A 13,937-nucleotide genomic window follows, 5' to 3' on the forward strand; every position below is an offset into this window, starting at 1 on the left:
AAGTGCAGAGAGGCTTCTGTTTGAATGTCTATGGCACATAGCCCTGAAAAAGTTTACTTTGATCCCAAGTCCCTCTAACAAGTTGTCTTGTCTAAGTAAGATGCCTGAAATAATTAAGGGATTAGTGATTCAGGAAACAATCTTACTGCACAAAATGCAGCCAGGAGCTGTACACTGTCAAAGGAGCAGGACCCTAGAAGGAATTCTCTTTTTTCTAAATATGATGAAGATGATACTACCATCCAAACGGATTTGGGCAGAAGAGTAGCGTAACAGGCCAATCTGGGAACAAGGCCATGGCATCCTTTAATATAGCATGTACCTCCTACCATCTAGGGTGATGCTTGTCCCAGGCCTTCGTTCTCAATACAGGAAAGAAAAATGACATTCCCTCCATGGTCCCAGCAATTCCCAGGGCACCTGTAAAAATGCCTGTCCCCACCCAGTCTCCTACAACTTTGGGTGTCAGTTTTACAGAAATAAATACAAGTCATATTTGAAAATGCTTTTATATAGCTTGCTCATTTTAACAGTTGTTGAACTGCACAGAAAAAAATCTTAAGAAATGACCAAATTCTTAATAACTTTTTACAGCCAGAGATGACTATAAATCGTACAATGAACAAGTGTGCACCTGGGAGGGAATTCTGTTTTCACAACATGCAAAACTGATTAAGTGGTAGCACTTTTCCTGAACATGTTTGCACACGTCATAGGGAAACACATTGTCTAACACTCTCAAACACTTATTTCACCATTAACCATGTACAGAACTGAATAAGACAAAAAACCAACCAACCAAAGTATCAATAAACATAACAGACTGTAAAACCCATATAGACGAATGCAGCATGAAGCTGATCCCGAATTAATACACAACTCAAGATTTGACTGAACTTCGTGGATTTAAAGATTTATATATAATTTTTTTTAAGGGGGTGCGAGGCGGGATTGCCATAAGAAACTTAAAAATAATCCCAGAATGCAGCCCTCTTACCAACTACTGTCAGGGCCACTTAGGAGAGTTGGTTATTTTTTTCTCCTGAAGCAGAGCTCTGTAAATGTCACTTGGCACTACAAGAAATTTCCTTTAAATTCTAGATAACCCTTCTTGTACTGCAACTGGAGAAAGGGTATCTGGGGGTAGGGGGAGAGCATCTGCTTATTCCTTCTACCTTGTGAATTGTCAACACCCATGGCGAAACACACCTGGACACACCTAAGCTGGGTCACCGACAGCAAAGATACTTCTACATGAAGCAGGCTGAGCACATTTTGGGCAGGGTTCTGTTCTGTTACACCAGGGCTACGTTCCAGATACTGAATTGCTCTTTAGGCAGAACAGTCCTCAGCACAGTGAAAGGACTAAGATCTCAAACAGTTCTGACAGTTAATTGCTTTTACATGGTGCAACTAGGATCAGAGTCAGACCACCTAACTTCCAAATACCCAGATTAGAACTGGATGTTAAATATGCATCTGTTCAATCTTTTGAATGGATTGCCTTGTGAACTGAATAAACAAGAATACTGCTATCTCATTTTCACATGTTCGGGTATTACCAGCTTTACCTTGCTTACCCTGAAGGCTCCAGTAAAGCCTCCAGGGGCTAAAGGAGGAAGGACAGACTCTAAAACGTCCGCAAAATGTTGTAATGTTTTGTTGAAATAAAGGCTTTAGCGTTTACAGGCAAGAAAAGGTCTTCATTTTCTGCAGGATTCCACAGCTGCCAAGATGTCTTGCAAAATGCTGTTTCTGTTTTCCTTACTAACCTAGAGAAAGAGAAATTAAAACTGATGTAATTTGATGAATAACCTCTGTATCAGTGTTTACTTCAAAAACAAACAAAGCAGAAATTCAAATGCATCTTTCTCAGTGGAGGAATGTTGAGTGTCAAACACCTGCCGCCTTCTGCTACTGAGAACACAATAAGCTAAACTCACAAACCTGCATATGTAATTGAATATTCAGTGATCTATTTGATTTAATTACCCATGGTATTTCGCAGTATTATTCAGGGCTTGAATAACTAACAGGAATCACTCGAGGAACCAGCATGTACTTTCGTCATTACTAGAAATCCTTTCCAATTACCAAATATAATTTTATGACTATAAAGTAGAGTTCTTATGTCTTCAGCACTTTAAAGGGTTGTATTTATTAGGATGACAGATCTAGTCAAAAACATCTGCAATGAAAAAAAATTACAACAGGCTTAGCAGCACAACTCTCTATTCTGAGAAACCTTAGCACTGCAGGATAGAAATACCTTGAAACAAGACTACTTGAGAAAGCCAGGGGTCTTTTGTAGCACACTGAGGTACACCTTTGGTTGGCCAGCCCATGAAAATGTTGGGCTTTATGACCAGTACATGTGAAAAATCCATACAGCCCAGCGTCCTGTCTCTTGCTGGGCCCATCTGCATCGCAGCACATGCAAATTACTGTGAACTGCCAAGCATATGCTAGCACTTGCTTGTCAGCTCAGCTCCCAGGTGCAGCAACAACAGAACACAGAGGTGGGGGGTGGGGGGTCAGAAGGAGAGGGAGTGTAAATTACCCCTTCTTCATAGACTGGGTCCTGATACAGAGCCCAGTGACCCACAGTGCCATGCACTACTAACTCAAGCAAAATCTGGGGAGATAGCTGGGGTGGTAAAAGGGTTAACAAGCAATTGTGAAGTGTCAGTAAAAGCCTCATTTTAAAATGCCTAAGAAATTTTCCCCACTGTTTAGAACCCTGCAGAGAGGGCAGGAAGAAATCAAAGACAGATGAACCAAAAAAAAGTAAGGGCGTTCATATTTTTAACAAAGTTTGAGAAACGCTCTTTGATGAGGAAGGTGAGACACCACACTGTGCATGGCATAAAACTCTCTACCAGCAAGGTTTCACTGCATTCCCTGCAGCTGCATTTAAGATATAAGCACAAGGGGTTGTACTCCTTCCAGTACTACAGTCAATACTGAACAGGAGAAAGCATTATTATTATCGTTGTTATTTTTAAATAGGTGACAGCCTTACCTGAAGAATTTGGCTCTGGGAGCCTACTGCTATTTAGAGTCCCAGACATCCTATCCAAATGCTGAAAACCAACACTGTGAAACCTAGAGATGGTGGCCTCACCTGCACCACTTGAATTTAAGAAAGCAGATCAACATGGGACAGATGAAAAAGTGACATTAAAAAAATAAAAGAAATAAAAAAGGGAATGAAAGAGATGATCTGCCTGAAAACGTTGTTGTTTTTATTGAGTATAATTCCAAGCCCGTTATAATATAAACAGAAAAATCCCACAATAACAAAGAGAGCAAGACAACAAAGAATGGAATTGCTCTTCAGTAAGACTATTGAGAGACCCCAAGGTAAACAAGGCACAGAGCATAGATCAGCCAAACTCTAAATCTCACAGCAAGTGTCCCGATATTCTGACTTTCAAAGGACCTTCTGAACATTTAATAGCTCTTCCCACTGTCTCACAGCCAACAAAAACAATAGTACATTTTATCTATCCCTCTTCCATACCTACACGCCAGAAGTCCAGTGAGAGCAGGAGAGAGAATGTGCCAAGTGTTGGGAAATTTTCACAACTGTTTTACAAAGGCTGCTAGATAGATACAAGTCTCCTCTTAAGATCTGGAGACATTCTATGCAGGCAGCTTTCCCAGAAAGAACAAATCTCCCACTATCTGTACTGAATGTTCAAACAGATGGATACATTTTTAGACAGGGACTTGAAAATTAGATGCTGTTTATACGAAGTAATTTAGGTAATTTGCAGGAAACCACCACCTAGACTCCAAGCAGGCAATAGTAAAGGACAAAAGTTTTCTCCTCCTAACCCTTAAAAGTACCGTCAAGGAAACCCCTCTTGTACAGTCAAATGGAGCCTTTTCTTCTTCTGATCCATTTAACTCTTTCTTTTCCTTCTTAAAAGGCATATGCAACCAAACTCCACCAATGGGCTTCATGGAAGCAAAATTAATAGATGGGAAAATGAGAAAAAAAAATTATGTGCCAGCTGCTAAGGATAATCTGATCCATTTATGACACTGTCTGCAAAACTACACAGACCTGGGCAGTGCAGAAAGAGCCTCTGTAGTTTCTCTGGAAAGTTTAGTTCTCAGCAAAATGGAATTGGGCAACAATGGAAAGAAATGTGTTAAATATCAGAGCTCCTATCGTTAAGTGCTCTAAACATAATAAATTAAACATTTGGGACCAAACTCTCAATTGCTTTTAGGGCATCTGGGCCCACTTACACCAAACAAATACGCTTTCAAGACAGAAGGGGTTGTACAATCCCAAACAGCTGTCTCTAATGCATTTAGCGTCAAACATCAGACATGTCCTTGTGACACTAACAGAAGAATGAGAAATCTCTGCGAGGTACTTGAATGCAGCCAAACCCTATATTAAGTGACAAAGCAGGCAGAACTTTTTTGGAGGGTTGCCACCTACTTCTGCACTTCCCAGGCACCATAAAAGTTAGTAAGAAATTACTGACCACGAGCTATTTGGGCACTCCAGGTTCTCCCCATGCCAAAGCCCCTGAAGAACACAGCTGGTGATCCAGTATTTACTTCAGCTAGTAACACCTCTGACTCCCCAGGGGCAGGTTCTGTTCCTGCTCATGCACACGTTTTAACTAGGTGGGAAAGAGCATGTAGCATGTCACTGGAGCAAGTGAGACAGATGCTCTCCTGCACAAAACTTTAGCATAGCAGGTCTCTGCCACCTGGGAGCTATTGCAGTCTGTCACACCATTTCATACCCACGCTTTTGGCTAATGGATTCACCAGATAACTATTTAAACAAAGAAACTTGCACATCCTAACCTCTGCAGGATAAACAGGATGGCTCATTTCTTGTTTGTTGTTGTTTTTTTTTTTTTTAGCTAGAAAAAAACACTGCTCCACTGAAATTTACAGGAAGACTTTGCTGGCTGTTGTCACTGCTTAAGAAAAAGAGCTATCAGCAGACCGATACAGCTAACAACACAGGGCCAAGTGGCACATGCCCGTAGAACATCACCTGATAAAAACAAGTCAGCAGAAGCTTGTCTTGAAATGACTGCAGCCTAAGCACCAAACGACTGTTACTTTCGGGGAGGCAATTCTCCATTTCCTCTGCCCCAGTCCTACCACTGTAAAGCAAGTCATAGAAAATACACATTCATGTGCGGCCCCGTTCAGTACCCTGACAACCAACACACATCAGCTTGTCAGTGTGAAACCTGAGGTTTCACCTCTGAAAGGAACAGAAGTTGAATGCTTATGTAAGGAAAGGAATCTTCTCTCATCTTTGCTCCTAGGACTGCTTCAGCACTTCATTAAACAGACACTTAATTTAAAAAACAGAAATTGAAGATGATGATGGGGACCATCAGCTAAAAGAAAGCTGCAGAACTTTTCTGAGCACTGCAGTTTTATTAATCTCACTTTGAGAGGAAAAAAGAAGATGGAGGCTTTGCTTTCCCTGCAGTAATTAAGGTCGTTCAGTATAAAGTTGTTGAAATAATGTTTTTTCCTTCCTCATTCACTTGCATGAAAACAAAGTAAGTATTCTCACTGTGATGTGCATCTGATAAAGAACAGGCTGCAACAGTAAACTGCTTTACATACAGTACATCACCTTTGTTAGTAAGCCAGGATGTGTAAGTCCCACTTAACTGAATTTAAAATTTATAGAGATGTAGAGATGAATATAAAACTTCATTCTCTACTACAAGTAGTACACACCAAGCAGAGAAGTAAATCAAAGGAGTGGGGGCTGTGTTTAGCTTGGTTTTGTGAAGCATCCAGGACACCTAGATGTTAAGGAAAACTTACACGTATTCCTGTGAACAGGCTGTTTTGTTGTGCTAAGTTTTTGAGAATCTCCCCACATCTGATCAGAAATGCACTCTGAGGCCCTAGTATTCTGAAAATTATGGCTGTAAAGATAATATAATGAATCCCAAAATTGGTTCACTGACTGCAGAGAAAGTACGCTCCATTTACAAGTGTCTTTCTCCTAGAAATCGTTTCTGCAAGCTCCACTACTGCTGGGTTTTTTTGTTTGTTTCCTTTTTTTTTCTTGAATATGATTACTGGTAATACTTCCGCAAGCCAGTCTGGGGAAAAAAAAAAGGTTTGAAAATCTGTACTTTAAAAGATTTAACTCTTAGGAATAATGAATACTTATATGGCAATAATACTACAGCAAGAAAACCTTTTAGAACAACTATATCTTTACTTCTACAGCCTCTCACAAGCAAAGCCAGCTGTGTGAGACTGCTATGGTACATGCCAAATGTGATTTTTTTTTTTAATAGGGTGAACACCTGCCCATTAAGAATAAAATGGAAAATAAAAAACTTATTTCATATGTGCTACCCACAGCTATCAATTGGTAGTAACAATTAGATTTTAAACAGAGCCAAATACAAACCAGCAACCTAGAACAGAAGGCTTTTAAGGATATTAAATATTACTCACATTGAACACACTCACATCTTTCCTACTTCTTATTTCTTCAACAAGATCCAATGGCTTTCCCTTAGGTATTGGAATAGTTCCAAGCACCATGGTCCCTGAGCCAGCCAGCATTTGACGAACAGCTTGAATAAAAGCCTGGCTGAAGAGTTCCATTTTACCAATCTCATCTATGACACAAATTTTTTTCTCTGCATCACTGCCATGGCTTACCTGTGGAAAAGCGCATCAAGAGACTGTAAAGAACACAGAACTTAGAACAAGCAGCAGAAATAATTTCTAATGCTAATAAATATCTCTGAAAGAAATAAATTCCATTGTAATACTGGGGAAAAAGAAAGAGTCAAAACTGCTTATATAACAGACTTGTAAATCTATCATTTCTATTTCAGCACAGCTTTTTGGAAAGATGAAAATATATATATAGTATAAATACCAACTACAATAGGAAATAGCCATAATATCAGTCTTCCTTCAAAGCAGAATTCTCACAATGGTCCCATATGAGTTACTTGACAATTAAGAACTGCACTTTGCTTTCTAGCAGCTCTCAATCAATCTGAGGGACATCAATTTTTCAAAACTTCACTCTTCCCAACAGATTATGCATTTAGAATATATGAACACAAGCATTAAAAAAAAGATTTGCATTAAATCTAGATTTTGAATTTTCTCCTCTTGTAGCTGGGTCAAAGGAGGGTCAAAACTGGCATTTCTTTCAGAACAACTAGCTTTCTTCAAAGCTACCTGGGCAACAAACAAGCCGTTTCCAAGCCTGTCTCAAATCAGAACAATCACCTTCCATTTCTTTGTCAAGATGCAGTTTATTCTATAGCCCTAGCCATCCTCCTGGATTGTAGGATAGGCACCACACTAACAATTAACCACATTTGTGGTTTGTTTGCTTTTTTTCACGAAGTTACTACTTTGCCAAACAGCACCGTGCTGCAGAGTGGTGTGAGCAGCAGGGAAGTCCAGGAGAGAACACGGGCAATTGTTATTGAGGGAAAGGCAACTCGCAAAATTATCTGGTTTGGAAGAATGGATGAACTATTCAACAGAAAGTGCACTGCCTACCCTTTCGGTAAAAGTAACTGAGAACTGTACTCCATTATTTATAGAAGTAAGGAGGAAATCAACCCAAGTCAAAATGTCACTGTAGATCCATGAATATATAACAATAGCAGCCATGTTATACTGAACCTTAAGAAAAGAAAATATTGAAACGTTTTGCCTTGTGAAGGCAAAGCATTTGCTTCTGGAAAAGTGGAAGAACCATACACATGCATCCTAAAATCTTTTCAGGCTAAGTCCCTAATGAGTAGCTGTTTTTATCTAAAACCCTTTCATAGATCAGTGAGCTAAAAAGCCAATACCAGTCACTAGGTCACACACTGAGAAACAGAGCATTGTGCTTTGAAAAAATCCTCAGTCCTGCCTGGTAAAGTTTCCAGAGCCAAAGAGATCATCCATTGTAGGATCTACCCCTGTTCTCACTGGACTGAAAAAGATCCAAGCCTTAAGAGCTGAAACAGTCCTCAAAACCAAATGGGCACAGGCCCTTTCTGCTCTCTGATCAAACCAGACCATATCTGTGACTCTTCTGCCCTCATTCATTTGTCTCTTCTTGTTTCAGTTCTATGATCTTCCTCATTCTCCCTCCTCTTCTGTTTTGTGTCACCTACATGCATGACCACATTCCCACAAAACTGATTAAGAATGCTTTCAAGGAGAACAGGGTCATGCACTGTCTGACCCTGCTGGCCCCTTTTCTCCTTCTCTTCACTCTCTTGTACTTGTAGAAAGCTATATAACCGCCTGAAAAATTCAACACTGCTAACATCCTTCCAGCAAGATGTCTTCTGGACTTCGCATTAATGCAGCAGTAAAGGATCCAGAGTACACTGTTGGCTTAATGAAGACTTTTTTTATTAAACTATCCTTCTATTTACTAACATAGTAAATCAAGTTACAGTGAAATCAAACACATTAAAATTGTCCCGTTTTACTCATTTCCTTTCTCCCTTGCCCCCAACATCCTTGCTTCTGTACTCTCAGACTTTAATGTTCCTTAACAAAAAGAAGAATCAGATCCTCAATCTCATTTTAGCTCCTTGCACCGCTTTGGTTTTTTGTTCTTTGAAAGTTTGTTAAGTCCCTTCTTCCTTGGCCCCTTGAGCTCTGCCAGTGTAGAAAAATCACAACAGGATTTTTTCAGCAGTACAGCTCAGCAGCTGCTGCACACTGTTTGTGATACGTTACTGCCAAAATCAGAGCTGCTCTTGTTTAATTTTGGAAAGGGGAAAGGTTGGAGTGAGAGGAAGGAGAAGGAAAAAGGCAGTAACAGAAGGATAGGAAAAACTGTGGAAAGTTGTCACAGTCAGATAACTTGTGCAGCAAGCTAAATCTGAAATTATGAGGCTGCCTTTATCAGTTAAAACCTACCAGTCTGCAGGTACTCGTACAGTGGTAATCAAAAATAACCACTGGATTCAAGAAACTGGAAGAAGATGGGAATCAGAACAAGAGGGGAAAAAAAGGCTGTAAAGAACAGCAGCAGCAAAAGCCTTTTTCTTGGACCCACTGACTCTACACAGTTCTGGGTAGTAAGCCACTCGTACATTTTGTTTACTTTCCAATATGCAAGACAGCAACACAGGAAGAAATTTCCTATTAGCTGTCTCTCAGGCCAGGGAGATCCTGCCCACAGGACAATGTCAGATCAAGAATGAGAGGGAACTGCAATCACTCCACCACCACAATAAGCACAAAAGAACAAGCCAGATTTGCCCCTCCAGCTTCCAGATCCTGAAGTCAATCAGGATCAGTGATACCCAAGAAACAGGCTATTTATTAATATCAAAAACCAGTGCTCTAGAAGGGCCTTTCAATAACACCAATTATCCTAAAGCATCCATATTTCAGCAGCTTTCACAGAATACTCACATTTCTCAGCACAGGTAGAACCAAATGCTCAAATGAAACAAGGTCTACAACATACTGTCCAACCCGATATTCACGTCTCGAAGTAGAAGAATCAGAACTGAATTTGGAAAAAAAAAAGAAACAATTCCAAGTAGTGAGCTTAATGAGAATTTGCTGCAGTCATTTCAAATGGATTTATGAGAAGTTATCGTAGCAAGTCAAATCCCCTTAATTCTTCCATGAAAATTAAAGAAACACCGTAAACCATCCATTAAGTCGTACTGCAGACAACATACTCTCAGGTAATAAATATACCATAAGCTACCTTCCCAAGTATGTAAACTCAAATTTGAGCAGTGTACAGAAGCCAATGGATCTAAAAGTCAGCAGGTATATTTACACTGAAATCAACATACATGCCTCCAGTTCAGATCTTTGAATTTGGTAATACGACACTACAGACAGCATCACAGCAGTAGCCCAGATCTCAGTATGGGCTGCAAAACCCTTAAACAATCTTGGAAAAATACTCAGTTCGCATTTGCTGCATTGCACTATCCTAGGTGAATCTCCTTTATCAGCAGTATTCAAATTATTTAGTCAGATCATCTATGTCTGAATGTACCTGGACCTACACTAAGTTTTCCACAGTGTGAAAAGCTACGTCTAGTGAATCAGGAGAGACTGTGAACCTCTCTGCACTTCAGAAGCCCCTGTCTTAGTGGGGCTCTGAAACCCTCTTTTTCTTAAAATTCAGATGTGGGTTTTGAGGGCCGGTCAGTGGCTCTTTAAAACAATGTTATATGCAATTTCCCTTTTATTTTCCACTTCCACCTCCATAAATTCTTTGGTGGAAACAAAAAGTCTTCCTGCCTGCCTACAATAAGCTACTTGCTGTATCCCAAAGAAACTTGGCCTCACCATAAAAGGCTCAGCAGTGCTTCCTCTCTATCTAGTGTAAAATAGGCAGTAAGAGACGACACCCCTTCCTAAGCACATTTTCCACAGCTCACTACGCAAGAGACACTGTCTCCACACACAATACAGGTATCAGCCAGGACACAAGAACTAAACAAAGAGCCTGACCATGAAAGCCATACGTGTGCTGGAAATCACATTCTGGACGAGCATTTAACATGTCTACAGACTGGAGCAGAAGCATAAAACAGTAAGCCACTTACAGTCATTAAAACCTCAGTACCTGACTCTAGATAAAGGTCCTCGTTTTCCAGATAAAGTGACAACATCAAATCCTGTTCTCCTGCCACCTTCTCTAACTTCCTCTGTGTAAAATCCATCAATGGGAATGCCCGAGGATTTTAGAGCTTGAGTGACTTTCTGTATCAAAGTAGTTTTTCCAACACCTAAAAATAAAAAAGAAACAAAAAGCACACAGGATTAGTCTTCTATGCTAAAAGCCCGTTTCTAAACACCACAGTAATGATTCAGTTCAGCAGGAACACTGATTACTTTTTAAGTTGGCAAATTGTTTTTTTTAAATGCTAGGAAAGGAAAGAACAGAAGCACCTTTTAAAATTCATCCTGTACTGACACTGTAATATTTTATGAGCCTTGAAGAAGTATGTCTACAGTGAAGTTACAGCAGAACGGTACAAACATCCCAGGCTAACACTGAACTTGTTAGCTTAGATAGTGCACAGGCAGGCCACAAAGCTCACCCCAAGGCAGGTAACTAAATATGTGACAGCCATACTGCTACACAACTGATAGCCAAGCCAGCTGCAAGACTGACTGATGAATCTCTTTCTACCACTGCTATTTACTACTTCTTAAAAACAGAGCTGAGTTGATGCCCCTTTTAGATCATAACGTCGAAGCTGACTATTATTACCAGAAGCCTAACTGGTATAAAGGACACACTGCTGTTGATGTCCTAGAAACTGGAAGAACTCAGTGCCCCGAGATGTTGGAAATTTCATTTGCCATGTGGGACCTGACAACAGAAACACACTCCTTACGGTAATTGAAGCAAGAGGGGTTTTGACTAGATACAGGGAAAAGCTTTTTTATCATGGGGACAATCAAGCCCTGGAACAAGTTGCCCAGAGAGGCCACGCAGTCTTAACACACCCTTTGAGGTTCTCAAGGCCTGACTGGATAAAGCCTTGAGCAACCTGGTCTGGTCTCACAGCTGACCCTCCTTTACACCTCCTAAAGTCCCTTCTCACTCGATTTATCCTGTGGTCCTATAATCCATTTTCTTACCCTAAGACAGATCCTTAAAACCCTTGCCACCTGATCTCTCCTAGCACAGTTCGATGTACCTTCTATGCCATGAACACTGGCCACATTCCAGGCACCCCCCCAGTTCCCACAAAGGAGTTATTTCTTCTTCTTCGCCGTTGTACAAGTACATCCCTTGACAGTCTCCTTTTAAACTCAACTTTATTGCATCTCACAAATTTTAGTGTTACCACTTCATTTTTAATCACTGCCGTAAAAAAATAAATAAAATCAAAAGATAAAAAATATCCTTCAGAATAAACCTCCAAATTCCTAGAGACAAGGAACATAGACCAAACTGTGAGGTGCGCCTAAAGACACCAACAGAAATTATTTCAACAGGCACATACCAAATTCCTCTCTCAGATTTTAAGCAGATTTAGGAACTACTTTCTTAACAGTCAGTATCATTGGCAAAATATTCTGTGGCTGCAAGGACACCTAGTCAGACTATTAGGCAAATTTTTCAAAATTGAAGACAAAGTGATTGTTGGCATTTAAACAACAATAAAATGACAAATGTGGCACTGTTGGTATCTACCATCTTTCCAAGGCCTTGTCTCTATCAGGGAATTTATACTCATTTGACTAAGATTCGCGATCTCCAATTTGTTTACCTTCATTCAGTAAATTGCCAAGGAAAGCAAACCCGAAAGTTTAAGAAAACTTACAGTTATACATTTAGCTAATCAAAACAATACAATTTCAGTCACATGAACAGAGACAAGGCCTAAGCAAGGCCTAACCCCCACATCTCCCAGAGGGCCGCCTTTATTCAAGCAGACAGACAGAATGAAGCGGGTGGGATGTATCGCTTCCTCAGCCTAGCAGTAGCATTTTAAATTAATTCCAGAGAAGACAGTCATCTGCAAAAGGTTCAAAAGAAGGAGAATGAGGCCTGCTGCTTTACTTCCAGACCACAAAAGAAAGCTCTGCATTGTAACTGGTTTATTTATCAACCTTATAGTTTAACACTCAATAATCAGATTCCCCCACCATGATGAACTACCCCATCGCTTCAGTCAAGGCCTGCCCACCTGGGGAACCAATTATTTACCTATAACTGACTATTACTTAAGTTGTAAGAGCTAAACCACTACAACTAAGTTACAGAAAAAACGAGTGCTCAGAAATTATTAAAGGCAGCAGTTTAATTAAAGCAGGAATAGTTGTCCAGCGGTGGTTTTTTTCCCCGACATTGAACTGCAGGGCAGGAACCAAGGACAAAGCAGAAGCTAGAGTGGACTTTCATTAGGAACAAGTTAATGAATGCGGCAGCTCTGACCTCAACAGGCGGCAGCCGGGGAGGAGGGCAGGTAGAGGCCTGCAGCCGGGGCTCCCCGGCCAGGTTACCCCGCAGGCAGCCGCCGGGCCCGGCTGCAGCAGGAGGCGCTCCCGGGGCTCGTCACCACCCGGGGCGGGGGCCCGGCCGCAGGCGCTTTCCCCTGGCTCTGAGCGCTCCACAGCCCCGCGCAGGGCGGCTGGCCGGGCCGGGCCGGGCCCCAGGGCAGCCCCCAGCAGCCCGCGCCGCCTCCCCGGGCCCCGCTCCCCAGGCTCCTCCTGCCCCCGTTACCTGGGGGTCCGGTGAGAAAAACGTGCTTGGCCATGGCGAGGGCCGCAGGCCGCGCTCCACCCTCTCCCCAACACGGCGCGGCCCAGCGGGCGGGAGCACCGCCCTGCACCGCCCCCGCTCCGCTCCGCTCCGCCCCGCCCCGGGCCCAGCCCCGCCGCCGCCTGCTCCCCGCGGGGAAGCGCTGCTCGGCGTTGTGCTGGCGGCCGCGGTGGAGTTACGCGGAGCCCCGCGTCCCCCCCTTCCATAGCGGCGCCCCGGGCGGTGCCCGCCCCCGGCCCCGTGCCGGCGGTGCCTGACGTGGCGGCTGTGGCCGCCTTGCCTCGCAGCGCCCGACGCGCGGTTTTAATCTGCCGGTTCCAGCGGCCTGGCGGGGGGTTGCGCGCCAACCCCGGCAGCTGCTGAGGGAGCCTGGGCGCTGCCCTGGAGCCCCCGGGCGGCGGTGGCGGCGAAGCCGGCCCGGGCGGGTGGTGCGGGCCGGGGGGCTCGGGCGCCGCGGGGCGGCGGGCCCTGCCCTTCCCGGGCTGAGGCGGCCCCGGAGGCGCGGCCCGGGGGTAGGTCGCTGCCGTGGCATTTCCCAGAAGATGGACGATATTTAAAGGTTAGGGCAGAGGGGAAAAGACGATTGACTTCCAAAGTGTGGATCAGCATTTTCTTTATCCAGTCAGCTTGATCTGTTTAATATCTGAATATGTAAAGAAGGCTCTCCCAAGAGCTTTTTACC

The 13,937-nt window shown here is 42.7% G+C and overlaps 1 protein-coding gene across 2 annotated transcripts; it reads right to left on the reverse strand.

Moving 5' to 3' along the window:
- Positions 1-493: 493 nt before the first annotated feature.
- NTPCR (nucleoside-triphosphatase, cancer-related) lies at positions 494-13,347 on the reverse strand. 2 transcript variants are annotated; one of them, XM_040597714.1, is made up of 5 exons: positions 13,217-13,347; positions 10,601-10,763; positions 9,421-9,517; positions 6,478-6,687; positions 494-1,772 (listed from the first exon to the last, which is right to left on the reverse strand). In XM_040597714.1, exons 1-5 carry the CDS (start codon positions 13,248-13,250, stop codon positions 1,704-1,706), a joined length of 573 nt encoding a protein of 190 aa, XP_040453648.1. In that variant the 5' UTR covers positions 13,251-13,347; the 3' UTR covers positions 494-1,703. The 2 variants fall into 2 exon arrangements, with proteins under 2 accessions (XP_040453648.1, XP_040453649.1); XM_040597715.1 differs by lacking the exon at positions 6,478-6,687.
- Between the last annotated feature and the right edge of the window lie 590 nt (positions 13,348-13,937).

Source organism: Falco naumanni, chromosome 6 (assembly GCF_017639655.2).
Source record: "Falco naumanni isolate bFalNau1 chromosome 6, bFalNau1.pat, whole genome shotgun sequence".
Lineage (NCBI taxonomy): Eukaryota > Metazoa > Chordata > Aves > Falconiformes > Falconidae > Falco > Falco naumanni.

Coding starts and splice junctions, on each gene's coding strand:
- NTPCR (XM_040597714.1), bottom strand. CDS start 13,250: ATGGCCAAGCACGTTTTTCTCACCGGACCCCCAG. Junction 9,518..10,600: donor GGACCTTTATCTAGAGTCAG/GTACTGAGGTTT, acceptor TTCCAAATTCAG/TTCTGATTCTTCTACTTCGA. Junction 1,773..6,477: donor AAGATGTGAGTGTGTTCAAT/GTGAGTAATATT, acceptor CTCTTTCTCTAG/GTTAGTAAGGAAAACAGAAA.